The sequence below is a fragment of the Mya arenaria genome, chromosome 12 (assembly GCF_026914265.1).
Source record: "Mya arenaria isolate MELC-2E11 chromosome 12, ASM2691426v1".
Classification (NCBI taxonomy): domain Eukaryota; kingdom Metazoa; phylum Mollusca; class Bivalvia; order Myida; family Myidae; genus Mya; species Mya arenaria.
In genome coordinates, this window is record NC_069133.1 from 29,464,385 (window position 1) to 29,487,010 (window position 22,626).

General features: G+C 35.7%; 1 protein-coding gene across 2 annotated transcripts in view; it reads right to left on the reverse strand.

Annotated features, from left to right (window-relative positions):
* Positions 1-1,089: 1,089 nt before the first annotated feature.
* LOC128211419 (poly [ADP-ribose] polymerase tankyrase-1-like) overlaps positions 1,090-22,626 on the reverse strand; it is a 52,899-nt gene continuing 31,362 nt past the window's right edge. For both annotated transcript variants that reach the window (XM_052916193.1, XM_052916192.1), the window contains 12 exons: positions 22,255-22,348; positions 20,322-20,447; positions 19,428-19,537; positions 17,159-17,281; positions 16,968-17,033; positions 10,473-10,573; positions 9,458-9,765; positions 6,430-6,474; positions 5,886-6,043; positions 5,314-5,497; positions 4,037-4,302; positions 1,090-3,450 (listed from right to left, as the gene is read on the reverse strand). In XM_052916193.1, coding sequence (XP_052772153.1) covers positions 3,367-3,450; positions 4,037-4,302; positions 5,314-5,497; positions 5,886-6,043; positions 6,430-6,474; positions 9,458-9,765; positions 10,473-10,573; positions 16,968-17,033; positions 17,159-17,281; positions 19,428-19,537; positions 20,322-20,447; positions 22,255-22,348 — 1,665 coding nt within the window. In that variant the 3' untranslated portion in view covers positions 1,090-3,366. The remainder of the gene's footprint in view (positions 3,451-4,036; positions 4,303-5,313; positions 5,498-5,885; positions 6,044-6,429; positions 6,475-9,457; positions 9,766-10,472; positions 10,574-16,967; positions 17,034-17,158; positions 17,282-19,427; positions 19,538-20,321; positions 20,448-22,254; positions 22,349-22,626) is intronic.

Sequence of the window (22,626 nt, forward strand, 5' to 3'; positions counted from 1 at the left end):
TTTAAAATTACATGGCACATGTGTAAAGAGCATAAAAGTTTGTGCAACACCCACATCTGTTCCTCAAAGGTCAAGGGCCACATTTACAGTTTATCATTTTGGAATGCTTCATATATGCATATACAGAATAGTTTTTCAAGTCCAGTCGGTAACTTTTCTATACACGGAGAGATTATAAAATTTCTTTGAACATGTGTTTGGTACATAAAGATGATTCGTCCCTACATCAAAGTTCAACGTCACAGTTTAGAGTTTGATCATAATTGAATACTGCATATATACACTTATAGCAGTAGCAAGTTTGAAAGGCGATGTAATTGGAGAAGTCATAACCCATTAAAAGACCAATGTTCTAGCTAACTCAAATAGACCAACAGGTTATGTATCACTTGATAAATATAGCCATATGTGTAACCTTATCAATTTGATTGGTTAGCTAACTATGAGTAAACTGTAACTCAACATAATTTAGGCTGTGAACAGTATGCACATTTTTTTTTGTCCAAGTTTAATCAAACTGAAATCCAATTCCCTTTGTGAATTTAAGGATATCTTTCAGTGAGCAATTCACCTCTGCTAAATGTATCTGTGTTTCTAAAAGAAAGTAGACAATTTTTCGTTAAAATGTTAATATATTTGAAACATTTTGTTTGTCAATCTCTCAGTAACTGACTATAACACTTTAACAAGTGTTAAATCCTTCAATTTTGCAAAATATAAGCATTATGCTTCTTGCAAAAACTACCAAAAATGGTCAAATCGCTAAAATATAAGACTAGAGCTTTACAATTTTTATGTCATTCTTTTAGTAGTGCTAGAATCCATGCATTATCATTTCTTTTCAGAGTAACACTGGGCTTTTTTAATAATGATTGTTATTTTTTCATTTTCAGTCAGCCAGCTTGATCTTCCACCAGTTGGCCAGATTTTTCATCAGTTGGCCAGATTTAGTTGGCCAGATTTTCCATCATTTGGCCAGATTTTTCATCAGTTGGCCAGATTTTCAATCAGTTGGCCAGATCTTCCACCAGTTGGCCAGATTTTCCATCAGTTGGCCAGACATATGATAAAGTAAAACAAATAATGGTGTACAAGTATTTATAATTTATTGTTTACTGAGACCTCCAACAAAGCATTAGCAATATACACTTCATTAACAAAATATACATAATTCAGGAGTAGAAGTGAAAATGTTGAGTGCAATTGAAAACAGAAACACAACTGCTTCACTTTTTCTCTGAAGTGCAACAGTTGAAACCTGGTACAACAGCAGACATGATTTACAACCATGAACTATAACACCTACAGATACATGTATTAAGTTTGGTTCATTTCAACTTTTCGAAAATCACTACTTAAAAATATGGTTTCAGTTTTAAATAATTGAATTGAAGAGCAGTTCTTTTGTATAATAAACATAATATCTTTTGTAGATTTTTTCTAAATCATTTCATGTCAGATGGAAATATAGATTATCATTTATAGAACAGCAAAAATGTATGGAATATCTCCCAAACATTTGAATAATTGAGAATTTGGAAGCATAAGTCACCTTCTATTTGAATAATAAGAATCTGATTTGATGTGTTTCAGAAATACACTGACAATGTTCAAATACTGAGACCAGGGGTAACACTCAAGCTTTAGGTATATAAAATAACTAGACGTAGATAGAAGAGTATAAAATGACAGTTCATCAGACTAAATAGGCAGTTTTAAAATTTTCTTTTTTCATTAAATAATTAACCCAAAATACGGTACTGAAAATTCATTTTTCACTAAAAAATCAACTAAATAAAAACAATTTCTCAAACTCATCGTGAGTCATTAGGGCGTAATTCATCCAATCATTAGGGCGTAATTCATCTAATCATTAGGGCGTAATTCATCCAATCATAAGGGCGTAATTCATCCAATCCTGACAGTCAAGGCTAAAGTAAACGTACCAATAAAGTGCGCATCAACATACAACTATAGTAGCAGAAATGCTGATGGGGGAAAATCAGAGTATTCCAGAAAGAAAATAATCATGGCAACATACATTCATCAGAAAATGGGAAGTATTGACCAAACTAAAATCCATTCCTGCCCTTGTACTGAATGACTGTTTTCTGTAATCAAGAAAAATGCCATGCACTATAAATATTTGTACATTTGTAATATTTACACACACAGAAATTATATTCATTTTGTATGAGAAAATTCACATAATTATGTAGATAACAAATTTCAATTTGATGATAAAATACTTCCTCGAGGGTTGCTCTGCATTACTCTCAGACAATAATTCCATATAGATAAAGGCAGCGCGGTTGCCTTGAGTCACAAAGGTACTATCATAATTTCATAGATAAGTGAAAACTATCCTGTGACTTCATAAATGACAGATGAACTTGTTTATGCTATGTTAAGAAGGGGTACATTATCAGCTTCCTTCCTGATTCCTGGATAGAACAATGTTATTAATTCAAAATATAATGTTAACTTAACCAAGAAGATATTCGTAATACAAAAACCATTATACACTTCATTAAAACAACACATGCATTTTAACACATTTACAATTATGAGATTATATATTAACACATGGTATTTCATAGCACACAGCATACCCAAAGACACTTAAAATACCTGAACAATATTTACACATCTGGACAGTTTGAGACAATGCCTTGTTCTGGGTCATAAATATACCAGCAGAAAATAGTAAATGTGCATGATAAGACATTTGTCTTAATTTCTTAAGATGTTTGGGGATTAAGTGTGATACACCTTCAGTATTAACCATACCAAAAACATGTGTTTTAGGCACATTTACTTTATTCTGCTAGTTTATAAACAGATGAAAACCTGTTTAAGCCATAGCTTATATAATACAGATTGCTATTACTCCTCCTCCATGAATGGTCAATTAACATATTCACAATCTAACTTTGTAATTCACGAGATTTTTGCCTTGGTTTATACAATACATTAACACGAGTAGAATACTACCGGTAACAGTTACCTGCAAGACTGCCCTTATTCCTAGTATAAATTAGGTAGTTTTTACAGTTTCACTTTCTGCTACCACAATTCCATGTTTAAGCAGTCAGCGCCACTTAACACAATGGTGTTATAACTGTCAATGGACTTGGTATGTTCTTACACCAACAGACTTGTTCCTTTTCACACAAGCTGTTTTACTCACATGTCAAGATCATGTGAAACACACAATGGAGTAGTGCTGACTTTGCACCTAATGTAAGTACCAGCTGACAGATCTGTAATTATTCACACATGATACTTTATTCATATAGAACCATTATTTTCATACTGATGTATGTGGTGAGTTTATCAGGTCATTTCTATGAACTATGATGGAGGTCAGGGCCGCTGCATGCATTCTGGAACAGCCTCCCCCTCTGCTGGCTTGAGAATTTGGAAGGTCACCAGGTACTCGGGGTATGCCTGAAATGTCATTCAAACACATACTGTAAATCAATGTGTATAGGACACCATCATAGATAGAACGCAGGCATTTTTTTAAAAGATCAATACCATAGATAGGACGCAGTGAACAATGATGCCACCTTAAAGCATGCATACTTGTCTATTTTTTAAAGACAGAATCATACTTGTACATTAAATCTATCGTACAATTTTTGAAACTTTAAATATATTACTACGTTTATTTGTTCTCGTCTGCTGATGCTAACCATAATGGATGTGAGTGACGTCCCTCACTAAGTTTAATGTAAACTTCTTAGAAAAAATACCTATGGTCTTTTTTGAGACTTTAAAGAGACAACTCAATAATTCTTAGACCAATATTATTGGCCTTGCTACGCATGTAACAACTGCCACTGGTAACATGTCTACAAAGTTTCACATTATTGTCTCCAGCAGCTTTTTTTAGTTCTTACAAGGTAAAAGTCTTTGTACCAGGACATCATTGACCATCAGGACAGCAAGGATATGACAATACCTTGACTTTTTTCTTTGAATTATTGGATAATCTGGTATAGTTTTATATAAAGCTATCACTGAAACATACCTGTTCTCCTCTATAAACGACATATTCTGGATAACTGAGCCCGCCATTACTTGGGCGACCAATTACAGAATGGTGACCTGGAGGTGCGTGCGCCATTCGAATTGAGCTGAACTGTAGAAATGATTTCCCCAACGTTACACGACACAGTATGAGCTGTCGATGACACACGTAACATGATCGGTCCTTGTGCAGAGGACATCCAGTGCCACCACCAATGCCATACACATACTGGTTGGATTTCGAGGAATTCTCAGCAAAATATATTCCTATAATGGAAAGGTGAGGTATGTCATAAAATCTTAGTAGACAAACATAGTAGCCTAAGGAATACTGCTTAATACAAATGGGACCTAGTTATATTGATGTACAATGTCATGATCATAAACCAGCACCAGGGTCGTATCCACTACGGTCTAGGGTCTGAGTCTGAGGTTCAGAAAACTGGATTTTTAATCGTTTCAAAATATCTGTCATATACAGGGCTTCCATTAAACACTTGAAACTGGAAGTATGAACTTCCTGTTTATCAATTTTGGAAGTTTTTTTACTAAAACTTGGAAGTTTAAGTCTCTCGAATAAAATATTTTGTGCCTATATTTTTTAACTAATGTGTTTAAAACCTAACTATAACTTGCCAAATTCAAAGATTCATATTACTTTAATTCATTGTACATCAAGACTGATTGGAATTGTGACCATAATAGTAATACTGACACCAGTTTTTTGATATTTGAACTTCCAAGCTTTCAACTTTGGATGTTTTCTTTACATTTATGGAAGTTTTTGTACTTAGGAATCAATTTTGGAAGTTTTACCAATTTCTTCTTCCTTTAACAGAAACTCTGCAATATAACTATAACAAATTCAAAATATGATTCTTTGATTGAACAGATTATTTGTAACGAGTACAACAACTTTCATCATATTTGCTTCTTGAAAGCATTATTACAAAAAATGAAAAAAGATTTTTCTTTTCTGAGTCTGAATGTCAAACTCGACTCCATACGATAGTGAATACAGGCCATAAGCATCACTGAGCAAATGTTAACACAGGTCTGGGGTATTTTAAGCCAAAAAGAGGCGTAACTCTACAATTATTATGTCCAGGGTTATGGGCTTTCTTTTACATGTTACCCAAATTTTATTTGAATATCTTGGGTTTTTGAGATGTGGCCAAAGTTTTTGCACACAGGCCAACAATGACACCAACTCTATGACAACACATGAACTATTTTCCAAAATACCAATAAGCTTCTAAAATTCAAGTATAAACTGACCTGCCCCAAACATGCCCCCTATGTAGGCGTGCCTCTCATCAAAGCCTTTCTGGACAATAGTCTGTAAGAAGGGTGAGCCATGGAACAAGAGTCGCTCATTATCATGACCATGATTCTCATCCGCAACTTCCTTCTTACGATGTTGATACTTGTCCATTAGCTTCTTGTTGCGAACTTTTTGAATCTGAAAATAAAACAGTAATTGTTAATGATTTGTTACGAGGCAAATAATAGCTTCTTGAACACCACTGGAACATATACAATACAATTTTGGTAGATTTTTGTTTAAAGCAATAACCTGCAGCCAACCCTCAGAGATAAACTCACCACATACATCAGTGTGAAACTAGTCAATCCTATGGTTTGGTCAGTTGGACACAATGTTCATTGATTGGTCAATATTTATCCAATATTCACTATAAACCAATCAAATAATTGTGCAAACTGGTCTAAAGATAAAGATTACAAGTCAAAATGACTTATCAATTTGGTTTCTAACAAAAACAGATGTTAAGAGGGTTAATTGTTATTGTTTCTCTAGTTGCAAAACCCTGAAAAACTCATGTGATTACCTTGATAGTGTTATACTTGTGGAAGTAACCACCGGCCCGATCCTTGTGTTCACGTATAGTTGACTGCATCTGCTCTTCGACAGACTGGTACTCTGAATCATCTGGTAACAAGTCTATCAATACTGTGCCTTGTGAAGATTGGAAGGACTGGCTACCCGCTGGGGAAAAGGGAAAGAAATATTCATTTTATGATCATATTAAATCGTTTTAACATTTATTACTGTGTATAAGTGAATACTATCAACATTGTACACTGCTGTTGAAATGCTGACACTGCGATTCTTGAATTGTAATCGGAATCCAACTTTTTTTAGTGTTGAAATGCATTAGTTTTATACTAAGGTGCATTTTAAAAATTGGAAAAATTAGCTAATCAAGATACGTTATTTAAAGCAGTCACAAATTCTTACCTTAAACAGAGTGTAATGTGCAAACAATTGAACTAGCAATAAACTTAACTAAAAGTATTAAACTCAACAAAATATATTTGTTGAATAATGATATGAAAACAAGTGTTAACTTATCACATTTTACTCATACTTACAAACAAGTCGCCTTGGAGTTTTCATCTCTGAATCTTCATTCAGATCTGAAATTGCAGATCAAAAAAGAAATAAGTTAATGATGATATATTTCACCTACATATAGGAATATGATTAAGAATTTCATCCTCCTTCTTAAACCAGAGTAACGAGCCTTTCTAGACATGTGCATACACTGTTACGTAACGTATGTATAAGTTTCATGTGAACAGCATTCAAGGTTTGTAATTTAGGCCAAAGGTTCCAGTTTTGCAATACCAAGCTTGAAGGCTATCATAATAACTTCCTTCTTTAAAAACAGACAAGCTAATAATCTTGTTTAATTGGATGGACTTAATGCCAAATATTTGCTCAGTGACATCATAAGGAATTGACATCTTTGATTTCCTACCAAGCACCGTGTGCATTTATTTCATTTTTTCCCAGTGAAATGGGCTTAATTACCCGCATCAGTGGAATAACATTAACAATTTCACCATATCAAACAGAGAGGATATGTTATAATCCACTGTTATTTTCAAAATACCCTGAAATGCATTGAAATAAATTCTTATCATTTAAAACATTTTTCCACTATGAATGTTTCTCTTTATAATAAAAGTTACTTGCATAAATTTGCACAACATTAATGCTACTCATTGCATGACAATGTTGTTCTTTTTAACTCAGGTTTAACAAGAGGATAAAATTGAATGCCCTTCAGATGAACTGGAAGCTTAACCCATGAACAAAGTCACTTTCAGTGAAGTTACTTGCTACACATATGGTCATAAAGACTTCAGTCATATTGACCTTTCCATGTATACATCGGTCAAGAAATCTGGATCAGTAATTATTTTGAAATCCAATGAAAATAATAAGTTTAAACACAAGTAGTATGAAAGTTTAACAGCCTGCATTACATTTATCACATGGGGTACATTTTTTTCAGTTAATATAACCATCAAATGTTGTTTTGGTATAACACATGAGTAATATAACATTGCTATATTTCTATTGGTCAGAAAATATAACACTCAACATGATGATTAGCAATCTATTAAAATGGAATAAAATAATTGCTTATTTGGCAATATTTCAGCAAGTCATACATTTATTTAGTGTTATGTTTTTATGAGAAAGTATTATTAAATAAAGAAGCTTATTTTTAAATCTAAATCTTACAAGGAAAACATTTTTACTCAATCATCGATATCAGACATAACTCAACCATATAGGTATCAGACATAAGTCAATCATCAGTATCAGACATAACTCAGTTATCCGTATAAGACATAACTCATTCATCGGTATCAGACATAACTCAACCATCAGTGTCAGACATTACTCAATCATCGGTATCAGACATCACTCAATCATCGGTATCAAACATAACTCAACCATCGGTATCAGACATAACTCAATCATCTGTGTCAGACATTACTCAATCATCGGTATCAGACATAACTTAATCATTGGTATCAGACATAACTCAATAATCGGTATCAGACATAACTCAACCATCAGTATCAGACATTACTCAACCATTGGTATCAGACATAACTCAATAATCGGTATCAGACATAACTCAACCATCAGTATCAGACATTACTCAACCATCGGTATCAGGCATTACTCAACCATCGGTATCAGACATTACTCAACCATTGGTATCAGACATAACTCAATTATCGGTATCAGACATAACCATCAGTACCAGACATAACTCAACCATCAGTATCAGACATTACTCAATCATCAGTATCAGACATTACTCAACCATCGGTATCAGACATAACTCAACCATCGGTATCAGACATTACTCAATCATCTGTATCAGACATAACTCAACCATCGGTACCAGACATTACTCAACCATCGGTATCAGACATTACTCAATCGAGTTTCATCATGATAAATACTCATTATTGTTTCAATATTTAGATAGTTTGCTTAGGTAGTCTACTAACAGTTCTAATGATAAATTCATTTCTGTCTGAAATGACTTGTTTACATTGTTGCTGACATATACAATTTCACTCAAGAAAATCAGTTTAATATTGCCATGCAACTTTATGAAAACTGATATCACTTAATCTTCTAAAATTTATTACACATACATTAATATTACAAGAGACAAATAAACATGATAAAGAAATAATACTAGTTCAACTACTCTACTTGAGAAACATATAATATTACAGGGTTTACAGTGGATATTAAAGCAAAAGTAATCTTTTCTGTGGAAAATTACTGCAAATTCAATAAGGTCTTAAAGGGCATATACTACCCTACTTTTAGCTTATTTAATAAAACATTTAACTTAAGCATGAAAGAATAACAATATTACAAAAGAAAAGCTGAGAGCATTAATTTTGTGCTCATTTTAAGATAAGTAAAAAAATCAATTTGAAGAAATTTAGTCGAGCAAAAAGCAGAAAACAGCAAGATCTAGAAAACTAGCTAGCTATGACATAAAGTTACAGGTATATTATAAATAGCTAAACACCAGTAATAAATACAAAATAGTAAAGGACAAGTGTTGAAAGACATAACTGCAAGTTACAGTGAACACATGTGCAAGTTTTAAACCATAAAACAAAAAAAAATCAAATGCTTAATCATATAAAACCTGAGCTATTGCACATAATCTTGCTTAAAAATCCAGATAAAAGCATGCAACAAAAGATATCACAAACAACATAAGCAGTAAAGCAGATATTGCTCTATATACAAACAAAACAAGTAGGCATATACTTTCAAAGCCAAATAAATGAAAGAAAAGGCATGCAAACATTGGATCATCCTGCTAGCTTAGACACAGTCTTTGCAGAATAAGTACACACCACTGGACCACAATATATAGCACATGCTCGGTTCGCAGCTAGTCACAGGTCACTTAAGTCTTGCATTGAAATGTCTTTCAAACAGTTGTTCTTTTGAAACCTTGTGCATTTTTGGCGACAAATTTTCTGGGTGTAAGAGTTTCAAAGCTTCTCTTACCGAGAATACTGGATTTGTCTATGACACATGTTGAACACATAATGTTACCTTTGCCTTGCAGGAGTTTTTCCATGCCTTTCAGAATCTTATGGCGATGTCCGTATGCGTTAATACCAATATCCTTCAATTCATCATGCCCCATTTCAACAAGGATGTCCATAGTTATCTGCTCTTGTTCGAAAATGTCCCGTAACTGCTCAAGACCGATATTGGACAGAAATGAAGAAACACTCATTGTCTCTATAGTGCGTTCACCCTCAGCAACAGTACGCTCTATTGCACCGTCCCCACCTTGGGGCGATGTGGGGGCACCACCCATCGCCCCTGACACTCCATCCGCTGTCCCATTAAATAGACTGAAATAATTAACAATGACACACATTAGCTAACACCTAAAACTACATCTATACTTCAGTAGATTTCCTTTAAACTTCCATTTCTGAATTACATGTGAGGTCAGGAAAAAAACGCATGAGATTCTCATTTAACATAAAATGGAGGTTTGTGGGATGACTTTATTATCTGCTGTACATTAACATGAACAAAAATAGAGACAACTTAAATTAATGGAATGGAGTGCTTCAATAATGACTAATATGTGAGGGCCATAAGTACCAAAAAGAGCATGGCAGCAAACACCACCAGTAATATGTTGTTGTTGTTGGTTTTTTAGTTTAAAAAGTGCCAAAACATGACAAAATTGAAGCTAGAGTAATGAGCCTTGCATACTGTCTCTGGCAACGTGTGCACCAAGCTACATCTGAATATCTTGAATGTTTCTTGAGTTATGTCCAAGGTCAAAGTTTCAAAGAAAAAGATGCTGCTGACAGCAACAACAACAAGGGTATCAACGTACCTCAACTTTTTTCTTGACAAGCTAGATATGTAAAGTTCAGTTGTTAAAAATTCAAAGCTCATTGTGTATAACTTTGATTGCTTAAAGGCCAAACTTTTTTCTATTTATTATCATAGGCAATCTTAAACAATACACCCAGTCCACTGTACTTAAAGAAAAGTCAAAAAGACGAAAACCTTTCACTTTTAAGTATAAAGAAAGTTTTACCTTGTACATGAAGAGCTGGTACTACTGTTATCACTTGTGATGACAGGGAGTGTAGCAACAGACGGCATAGCATCTTGCAGCAATGCCCGCACATCATCAGCCTACAACATAGGAACCAAAATTAGATACTAAAATAGCCTGTAAAAGGCATTAACTGAGGAAATAATATATACACACAGTACATATAGAAATAAAACCTGTGCTGTGCTTCTAAAGCTTGTACTTAAGGAATAAGGTACTATGGGGATAAGGTCAATACTTTAGGAATAAGGTACTATGGGGATAAGGTCTATACTATGGGAATAAGGTACTATGGGGATAAGGTCTATACTATGGGAATAAGGTACTATGGGGATAAGGTCTATACTATGGGAATAAGGTACTATGGGGATAAGGTCTATACTTTAGGAATAAGGTACTATGGGGATAATGCTTGTACTATAGGAATAAGGTACTATGGGGATAAGGTCTATACTTTAGGAATAAGGTACTATGGGGATAAGGTCTATACTATGGGAATAAGGTACTATGGGGATAAGGTCTATACTTTAGGAATAAGGTACTATGGGGATAATGCTTGTACTATAGGAATAAGGTACTATGGGGATAAGGTCTATACTATGGGAATAAGGTACTATGGGGATAAGGTCTATACTATGGGAATAAGGTACTATGGGGATAAGGTCTATACTTTAGGAATAAGGTACTATGGGGATAATGCTTGTACTATAGGAATAAGGTACTATGGGGATAAGGTCTATACTTTAGGAATAAGGTACTATGGGGATAAGGTCTATACTATGGGAATAAGGTACTATAGGGATAATGCTTGTACTATAGGAATAAGGTACTATGGGGATAAGGTCTATACTATGGGAATAAGGTACTATGGGGATAAGGTCTATACTATGGGAATAACGTACTATGGGGATAAGGTCTATACTATGGGAATAACGTACTATGGGGATAAGGTCTATACAATGGGAATAAGGTACTATGGGGATAAGGTCTATACTATGGGAATAAGGTACTATGGGGATAAGGTCTATACTATGAGAATAAGGTACTATGGGGATAAGGTCTATACTTTAGGAATAAGATACTATGGGGATAAGGTCTATACTTTAGGAATAAGATACTATGGGGATAATGCTTGTACTATAGGAATAAGGTACTATGGGGATAAGGTCTATACTATGGGAAAGCCTGTACTGTAGAAATAAGGTACTATGGGGATAAGGCCTATACTATAGGAATAAGGCCTGTACTGTAGAAATAAGGTACTATGGGATAAGGCCTATACTATGGGAATAAGGCCTGTACTGAAGAATTTAAGGTACTAAGGGATAAGGTCTATACTATGGGAATAAGGTCTGTACTATAGGAATAAGGTACTATGGGAATAAGGCCTGTACTATAGGTATAAGGTACTATGGCATGTCTTAATCACCCAGAGGCCTTATTCCCATAGCACATGCCTTATTCCCATAGTACAGGTCGTATTAACATAGAACAGGCCTTATTCCAATAGGGCTTGCCTTATCCCCATAGTACAGGCCTTATTCCAATGGGGCTTGCTTTATTCCCGTAGTACAGGCCTTCATCCCATATGGCTTGCCATATCCCCACTGTACAGGCCTTCATCCCATATGGCTTGCCATATCCCCAAAGTACAGGCCTTAATCGCATATGGCTTGCCATATTCACAAAGTACAGGCCTTAATCCCATATGGCTTGCCATATCCCCAAAGTACAGGCCTTAATCGCATATGGCTTGCCATATTCACAAAGTACAGGCCTTAATCGCATATGGCTTGCCATATTCCCACTGTACAGGCCTTCATCCCATATGGCTTGCCATATCCCCATAGTACAGGCCTTAATCCTATATGGCTTGCCATATCCCCATTGTACAGGCCTTATTCCCATACTACAGGCCTTATTCACATAGGGCTTGCCTTATTCCCATAGTACAGGCCTTAATCCCACATGGCTTGCCATATCCCCATAGTACAGGCCTTAATCCCATATGGCTTGCCATATCCCCATTGTACAGGCCTTCATCCCATATGGCTTGCCATATCCCCAAAGTACAGGCCTTAATCGCATATGGCTTGCCATATTCACAAAGTACAGGCCTTAATCCCATATGGCTTGCCATATCCCCAAAGTACAGGCCTTAATCGCATATGGCTTGCCATATTCACAAAGTACAGGCCTTATTCCCATAAGGCTTGCCATATTCCCACAGAACAGGCCTTAACCCCACATGGCTTGCCATATCCCCGTATTACAGGCCGTATTCCCAAAGTACAGGTCTTAACCCCACATGGCTTGCCATATCCCCATAGCACAGGCTTTAATCCCATAGTACAGGCCTTATTCCCATAGTACTTGCCTAATCCCAATAATACAGTTCTTATTCCAATAGTACAGGTCTGATTCCCATAGTATAGGCCTTATCCCATGGTATAGGCCTTATCCCATAGTATAGGCCTTATCCCATAGTATAGGCCATATCCCATAGTATAGGCCTTATCCCATAGTATAGGCCATATCCCATAGTATAGGCCATATCCCATAGTATAAAGGTCCCATAGTATAGGCCTTATCCCATAGTATAGGCCTTATCCCATAGTATAGGCCATATCCCATAGTATAGGCCTTATCCCATAGTATAGGCCTTATCCCATAGTATAGGCCTTATCCCATAGTATAGGCCTTATCCCATAGTATAGACCTTATCCCATAGTATAGGCCTTATCCCATAGTATAGACCTATCCCATAGTATAGGCCTTATCCCATAGTATAGGCCTTATCCCATAGTAGAGGCCTTATCCCATAGTATAGGCCATATCCCATAGTATAGGCCTTATCCCATAGTATAGGCCTTATCCCATAGTATAGACCTTATCCCATAGTATAGGCCTTATCCCATAGTATAGGCCTTATCCCATAGTATAGGCCTTATCCCATAGTATAGACCTTATCCCATAGTATAGACCTTATCCCATAGTATAGACCTTATCCCATAGTATAGACCTTATCCCATAGTATAGACCTTATCCCATAGTATAGGCCTTATCCCATAGTATAGGCCTTATCCATAGGCCTTATCCCATAGTATAGACCTTATCCCATAGTATAGGCCTTATCCCATAGTATAGGCCTTATCCCATAGTATAGACCTTATCCCATAGTATAGGCCTTATCCCATAGTATAGGCCTTATCCCATAGTATAGGCCTTATCCCATAGTATAGGCCTTATCCCATAGTATAGGCCATATCCCATAGTAGAGGCCTTATCCCATAGTATAGGCCATATCCCATAGTATAGGCCTTATCCCATAGTATAGGCCTTATCCCACAGTATAGGCCTTATCCCATAGTATAGGCCTTATCCCACAGTATAGACCTTATCCCATAGTATAGGCCTTATCCCATAGTATAGACCTTATCCCATAGTATAGGCCTTATCCCATAGTATAGGCCATATCCCATAGTATAGGCCTTATCCCATAGTATAGGCCATATCCCATAGTATAGGCCTTATCCCATAGTATAGGCCTTATCCCATAGTATAGGCCATATCCCATAGTATAGGCCTTATCCCATAGTAAAGGCCTTATCCCATAGTATAGGCCTTATCCCATAGTATAGGCCATATCCCATAGTATAGACCTTATCCCATATTAGGCCATATCCCATAGTATAGACCTTATCCCATAGTATAGGCCTTATCCCATAGTATAGGCCTTATCCCATAGTATAGGCCTTATCCCATAGTATAGGCCTTATTTCTATAGTACAGGCCTTATTCCTCAAGTTACTATGGGGACACAGCCTGTACTATGGCATTTTCTTTGAGGCCTGTACTGTGGTAATAAGGCCTGTATATAGGAATAAGGTCTGTAATATGGGAACATATAAAGTATTATAGAAATGAGAATTGTTACATCGAAATGAGACTAAAATATTCAAAACCACATAGCCATACCTTTACTCTCATATAACACTTGGTACCTCATACTTTAAGATTTCCAATTTTAATTAATAGCTTTGCAAAAATGCTTTTTAAAAAAAAATCAATATCTATACATAAAACTGGAGTTAAATTTCAATGTTTAGTTTCAAAGACGCTTTCATTTTGTGCTTCAATAATTAAGTGCAAAGTTGTTGTGACAATTTTCTACATAAAAATGAGAGCAATATCGCCTTTCACTAATTTCAGGAGATTTTCTTCAACTTTTTTATTTTTTTATTTCACTATATCATATAACCATTTGCTGCTTTACTTCAGTACTATTGATTAAATAACAGAACTCTTTCTTTTGACAGTTTTTATGAGATTGAATCCTGAAGAAACCGCTCAGACACTAATCTGTCATCACATCATATAGTAAAGACCCAATTATAGTTGATTTTAGCATTGAAGAGGGCATTGTCACATTTCAAGACAAAGAAATTACTTAACAAATGTTGAAGTCCTCACATGTATAAAAGATTTAAATTAGAGATTTCAAACCAACATTCATGTCTTTTAAATTTGAAATCTGAGCTAAAAATGATTATTATAAATTCAATTTAAAAAACTGGGGTTTGGAATGTCATTTTATTTCTGAAGAAATACTGTGTTCTTGGGCAATACCCTTTAATTAACGAGACAATGAAACAGCAAATTTGTTTCATTTCAAAACTAGGAAAAAATATATTCCCATTTCTGAAGATATTTTGAAAGACACATGTTCTAACCATTGCATTCAGCTAACTTGGCAGATGATATGTTCCAGACAATGATTGAAAGAGTTAGGAGAACATGAAGTCATGTTTGATACTGAATCTGGCTGATTAGTTCAAAGCAGCATGCCAGTTCATATCCAGATAAGTGCTTGTATTACGCCTAGGACAGGGCCAATAAGTATGCATGGCTAAAATGCAATGGTGAATACCGGTACAACACATGCTATGGTGAATACCGGTACAACACATGCTATGGTGAATACCGGTACAACACATGCTATGGTGAATACCGGTACAACACATGCTATGGTGAATACCGGTACAACACATGCTATGGTGAATACCGGTACAACACATGCTATGGTGAATACCGGTACAACACATGCTATGGTGAATACCGGTACAACACATGCTATGGTGAATACCGGTACAACACATGCTATGGTGAATACCGGTACAACACATGCTATGGTGAATACCGGTACAACACATGCTATGGTGAATACCGGTACAACACATGCTATGGTGAATACCGGTACAACACATGCTATGGTGAATACCGGTACAACACATGCTATGGTGAATACCGGTACAACACATGCTATGGTGAATACCGGTACAACACATGCTATGGTGAATACCGGTACAACACATACTATGGTGAATACCGGTACAACACATGCTATGGTGAATACCGGTACAACACATGCTATGGTGAATACCGGTACAACACATGCTATGGTGAATACCGGTACAACACATGCTATGGTGAATACCGGTACAACACATGCTATGGTGAATACCGGTACAACACATGCTATGGTGAATACCGGTACAACACATGCTATGGTGAATACCGGTACAACACATGCTATGGTGAATACCGGTACAACACATGCTATGGTGAATACCGGTACAACACATGCTATGGTGAATACCGGTACAACACATACTATGGTGAATACCGGTACAACACATGCTATGGTGAATACCGGTACAACACATACTATGGTGAATACCGGTACAACACATGCTATGGTGAATACCGGTACAACACATACTATGGTGAATACCGGTACAACACATGCTATGGTGAATACCGGTACAACACATACTATGGTGAATACCGGTACAACACATGCTATGGTGAATACCGGTACAACACATACTATGGTGAATACCGGTACAACACATGCTATGGTGAATACCGGTACAACACATACTATGGTGAATACCGGTACAACACATGCTATGGTGAATACCGGTACAACACATGCTATGGTGAATACCGGTACAACACATGCTATGGTGAATACCGGTACAACACATGCTATGGTGAATACCGGTACAACACATGCTATGGTGAATACCGGTACAACACATGCTATGGTGAATACCGGTACAACACATGCTATGGTGAATACCGGTACAACACATGCTATGGTGAATACCGGTACAACACATGCTATGGTGAATACCGGTACAACACATGCTATGGTGAATACCGGTACAACACATGCTATGGTGAATACCGGTACAACACATGCTATGGTGAATACCGGTACAACACATGCTATGGTGAATACCGGTACAACACATGCTATGGTGAATACCGGTACAACACATGCTATGGTGAATACCGGTACAACACATACTATGGTGAGATCTAGCAGAGTTCAAACCTCTCCAGTCAGAAATGGTTACTTATACTAGTTCAGTGAGACTGATCTTGTTTCATTTATACAACACTTACCGTGGTAAGATCAAGCGGCGTCTGTCCCTCCTGGTTCTTCATGCTCGGGTCTGCACCATGGGCAAGCTGCAAAGAAACGTAATATAATCAACTAAATACTTCACTATGTCTTTTCACTTTTTAACTTGAAAAAGTAGTATTGTAAATATGCTTGAAATAATTGTAAGCAAAAGAGTACATTATACACTGACCAGGAGGGAGCACAGTTGTGTTCGTCCCTTCTGCGAGGCTTCATGGAGCGGAGTGAACCCCCAACGGTCCACAGCGTTCACAGACGTGTTGTACTTTATCAGCAGTGCTGCTATGTCAATGTGCTGTAGAAGGAGGGAATGGACATTAATTCAAAATGTGAAACAACAAGATTGTTAGGTTTGTGAGGTCTGTCTCTCATTTAAGATATTGTAATGCTTCAAATACAATTTTTATAATCTCAATCCTTTATTTCACTTGAGTACTAGAATATTGACACACTACAAATTGAGGTTTATGTTATAACAACCACAAACAAGAATTCCTGTGTAAATATATTACCATTCCAAGAATGGCATTTACCATTGAGGCAACAGTCACCACAATCTGGATTCTAACTGAATGGGCTAAGAGCAGAAATATGATAAGATAAATTCTTGGATATAAGCTTACATTTTAGTTTTATCATGTTATTATAAGCGAAAGAGTTTGAGTAAGTCTGCATGTTCCTAGAAAGCCAATAATTCCAAAATTATGCCTTTCGTAAAAAAAATGCAACTAAAATCTCTAATTGCCATGATTTATACCTAAAGCAGTACATGACAAGGAGTAAATGGGGAAACCACATTAAAGGCAGAATTTTGATTTTAACAAATGCTACATTGCAGCAGGTTGTAGGTTCATATAGGGAGAATTAAATGCTGCTTTTCGCTACCATTTATTGCATTACTTAGCCTTATGGAGCATTATGCAGGCATGATTATAATTATGCAATACCTAATTTAGATGATCAACGTTTTAAAGGCAATACACACAGCTTTAAATTCACTCCAAAAGGTTTCCATGACACCTGTATTGTGAGAGCGTCTTTGAAATTGGATGAACACTGATGAGTTTGTGAAAGGAATAAGATTATTTTGGCTTAATATTTGACCTAGTGACTGCTTTGAGACAAAATAATTCATATACACTGGTCTTACATATCATTTTGCCAAATGTTCTGACCTAGTTTCATGAACATTGGATATATATAGTTGAATTTATGAACCCTTTTTTTCTTGAATAAACCTATTGACCTAGTTTTTCACCAGAGATAATCTATATATTCACTGGTCCTAAATAGCATGCTGATATATATATTCTGACTTGAGTTTCATAAAGATTGACTACAAACTGCTGTTGTATTTATGACACAGAAAAAAAAGTTGACAACATCTGAAGATTTCTTTTCAAAAGTTAAAGACGCTCGTAAAGGTTGACTTGTATTTTTATCCAACAGCTTTTGAAACAAATTAAACCTTAAATAATACAGTTTAATTCTTTTAAATGTAATTATATCCCTTTTTCTGCAACTCCTGGTTGACAATTTGAAACATTAATTCCTTGACAAACAGATTCACTCTAATGGTAATCAACCCAATTTCAAAAAACAGTCCCTCGGGAGGCTAATATACAATTAGGTCTTAATATTTATCACACGATTCTTTAGTTTAAGTTTTCCATGTCTTACAACACAATGACCTAGAGACTTTGAGACTTTCGATCCACTTTAGAATGTGAAGTATTTCGGAACAGGAAAAGAGACTTATGTTTTCAAAATTGAGAAGCTTTTAAGTCATAAAGTGTGCAGGTCTGTAAAGGAGTACAGTGGTAGTGATTATGTGTGATAACGTTCATGCATCTTGGATGTACAATAGAGAACTCAACCTATACACCACATGTGCTCTGTTGTTCCAAACTAATTATTTATTAGACAGGCTAATATTCAATTTACTTGCACCTAAGCTATATTGAAACAATAACTTGCATCATTTTTGGAAAAGTAATCAGGGACCTAAGACTAACAGATTTTATAGGAAATCACACATTTTCAAACATTTATTCCTTGGTGAACAGGTTTCTACCAAATTAGTATTCCAGCCTGGCATGTAACGCATTCCCTACAGACAATACATAAGACTAAATATTCCTCCCAGTCACTCGCTGAAACTTGTTATTGTCATATAACAGAATTAGTAGCAGACTTGGAGACATGCTGGCCTATTAAAGCAGCTACATCTCTTTGAATTAAACTAATTCAAGTCAGTTAGAACAGGATCGTGAGGTTTTATGACCTTCACAGTTTAAAAGAATTGAAATAAGTTCATGTGGTTTTGTTCTTAACAAAAGACACCTTCTTTTCTGACAGAATCATTTGAGAGTGACAAAGCCAGAAGTCTTGCACATGGCAATTATACACAGTGAAGGTAGTGAGTATATTTTCCAACTGACCCCGTATGAGGAGGCGTTATGGAGCGGTATTAGCCCTCCCTTGTCTTGCACATTCACATCCGCTCCATTTTCCAGCAGAAACTCGGCAACCTCTACATTGTTGTAGCCAGCTGAAAGGAGAAGTGAATATCAAAATGAACCAATTATCAGAATTAGTAGAAGTAAGAAGTAAAAAAGCCAAAGGTACAAGCTAAATTGGAAAGTTACCCATGGAAATTTCATTTATTTGACAGACAACAAGACTCACATTGTATTTGCCCCAATACCCAATACAGCAAGCTACATCCTTTGACAAACCCAGACAGAAGAAAAATGATGCCATATTTGACCAAAATTCCGTCTTTTGTAACAAATTTAAACCATATTGGCTCAAATTCTATGTCTGAATGTAAATAGTATTAGAGTCTTACCTCCAATTCTATGTCTGAATGCATATAGTATTAAGTGTCTTACCTCCAATTCTATGTCTGAATGCATATGTATGTCTGAATGCATAAAGTATTAGAGTCTTACCTCCAATTCTATGTCTGAATGCATATGTATGTCTGAATGCATAAAGTATTAGAGTCTTACCTCCAATTCTATGTCTGAATGCATATAGTATTAAGAGTCTTACCTCCAATTCTATGTCTGAATGCATATGTATGTCTGAATGCATATAGTAATAGCGTCCTACTTCCAATTTTATGTCTGAATGCATCTAGTATTAAGAGTCTTTCCTCCAATTCTATGTCTGAATGCATATGTATGTCTGAATGCATATAGTATTAGAGTCTTACCTCCAATTCTATGTCTGAATGAATATGCACTGTTCAAATACAATACTAGTTTCTAACTTGAAAATAGATTAAGTTAAGACAAACTAGCCTAAAGGGAAGTAATGCCAGGGCTTACCTGCAAGATGAAGAGGTGTAGAGTTTCTTCCCTGCGTGTCTCGACAGTTGATGTTCTCGGGGGTGGCCAGTTTCTGGACTCGAGCTAGATTGCCCTTCTTGGCAGCTTCCAGGAGTGCAGCATCCCCTTTACATAAATGGTACATACTCAAAACGTTAAACAAACAAAAAATATTGAGCATGTTTATAAATGATCCACTAGATGAGATTGTAGTTAGCTATGATTGCTACTTAATATGACTCAAATCAGGTTACCTCAAAGCCATCAATAGTTATAAAGGATATTATTGAGGATAACATATCTTTCTGTATCATATTTATTATGCACTTCTTGACAGACTAGTGACAGTCAGGCATTTTAAGGCTGACACCACGCCTTGGTGTCCTTTCATCATGCCATCTGCCTTGTCCTTGTCATTTTACAGCTTCTTGTGCATTTTGTGTTATGGGCAGACGACATGTGTTTTCACAACTGGAAATCTAGTAATCCCATGATAGAGCAAATTACAGCCAATTATTGTAACATTGTCAGTAGGTGAGGCCAACCAGAATGTACATTGAGAAGACCCTTATCAAAAGTTTGTCAAATGCAAGAAAATTGTGACAGAATGGTAAAAACAGTGGTCAAATATTTAAAAACTAAAGAAAACAGTTGTTTTTGATATTGCATAAACCACGCACACACATTGTTGCTTTTGAAGCAGATGATCATCACAAATATTTGTAAACATTGGCCAGGAAAATAAACTATGTCACCTTCATTGACAAAAATTCAATAGTTTTGTAAAATATCCATGAATAAAGTTTGGTTTATAACCAAAAAACTGTTCACGCCCTATGTTACATTTATATTAATACCCTATGATAAATTCTCATATACACAACATTGGCCAACCCATTTTGTAACCCTGAAATAAGGCTTTTCACCAAGTGATATTATTAATGTTACCCTTGCCTGGGTCTAAAAACTTTCCAAAAGATCAAGTTGACTTTCTGTAGAAAATAATCTTTTGGACCAACAACTAATGAGAGAGAAAAACCTAATTGTGTACTGTTAAATAAACTTCTTATTTGATGTTTTATTAATTTAAAAATTAATGAAGTTGCACATTATGTGTGTGTTGAATTTCTTTATAAATGTACCAGTAAGCTAGTTAATTTGGAAATTCATTAAGAAGATGCAAAATCTAAAAATAGAAATTTCAAAAAACAGGAAACAGTATATCGTATGATGTTATAATAACCCCGGATAACGATATGATCTTGAAGGCTCTTTGTATAATTGCAGACGTAACCAGTGTAAATAAAAGGTGTTTGGTATGATAAAATAGGCTACACCTCTGTTAACATTATTATTCTCAAGTAAGCGTTATATGCTAATACACTCCAAAGCATCTCATATTTATATACTATAAGTAATTTCCTTGTATCTACAATGTCAGAAAATGGCAGATTCTGCAAGACCGCATTTTTCATGTTCTTTTTAAAAACTTTATTTTTCATAAAGAGCAGTGATTTTAAAAGTGATTAAGTTCTAGCATATCAGCATTTTAAATAAATAAAGACAAGTGAAAAAAACTGAGCGGAATGTGACACATTGTTTTTTGGTTTTTGGTTTATTCAGATGCATGTAAGTTTTAAGTCAGTAACTTAAGTCAAGAAAACTATGAATATCACTGCAAAACTCATAAAATGATTAAAGCAGGGTAGATGGCCCATTAAGGAGAATAAAATGACACCCTTCAATGTGCACTTTTGAGGAAAACAATACCATGTCTTTATCAAACCTGGAGAGAACACAAAGTAAGCGAAATGCATATTTAAATTGACCAAAAGTTAGTTTTTTGTCCGGCGTTAAAGAAATTACATCTGTTAATCTCATTAAAAAAACACAAGCCAAAATATTGCCATATCACTGTGAGCGTATTTCTCACCTCGGAGCAGGTCAGCTACATCCTGATCTCCATCTTTAACCAAGTCGAGCGGCGTGTTTCCATCACGATTCTTCTTGTTGACGTCAGCACCATGCTGGAAACAGTCAAGACAATATGTGCAGACATGTATTGTTGCAGTTTCAGACAAGAAGATATTAAAAGATTTCTCTATATAAGTCTATAGGAAACTTGTGACCCCGGGTCGGGTCCAGCTTTAACCCCAGGGGCATAATTTGAACAGACACTGTAGAGGACCATTTCATACTGTAACACACCAAATATCTTAGCGCAAGGCCTCGTGATTCTACATGGAAATTACTTTCCTTGTGAACAATTTTGTATGGGGACCATCCAAGGTCAAGTTTTAACTAA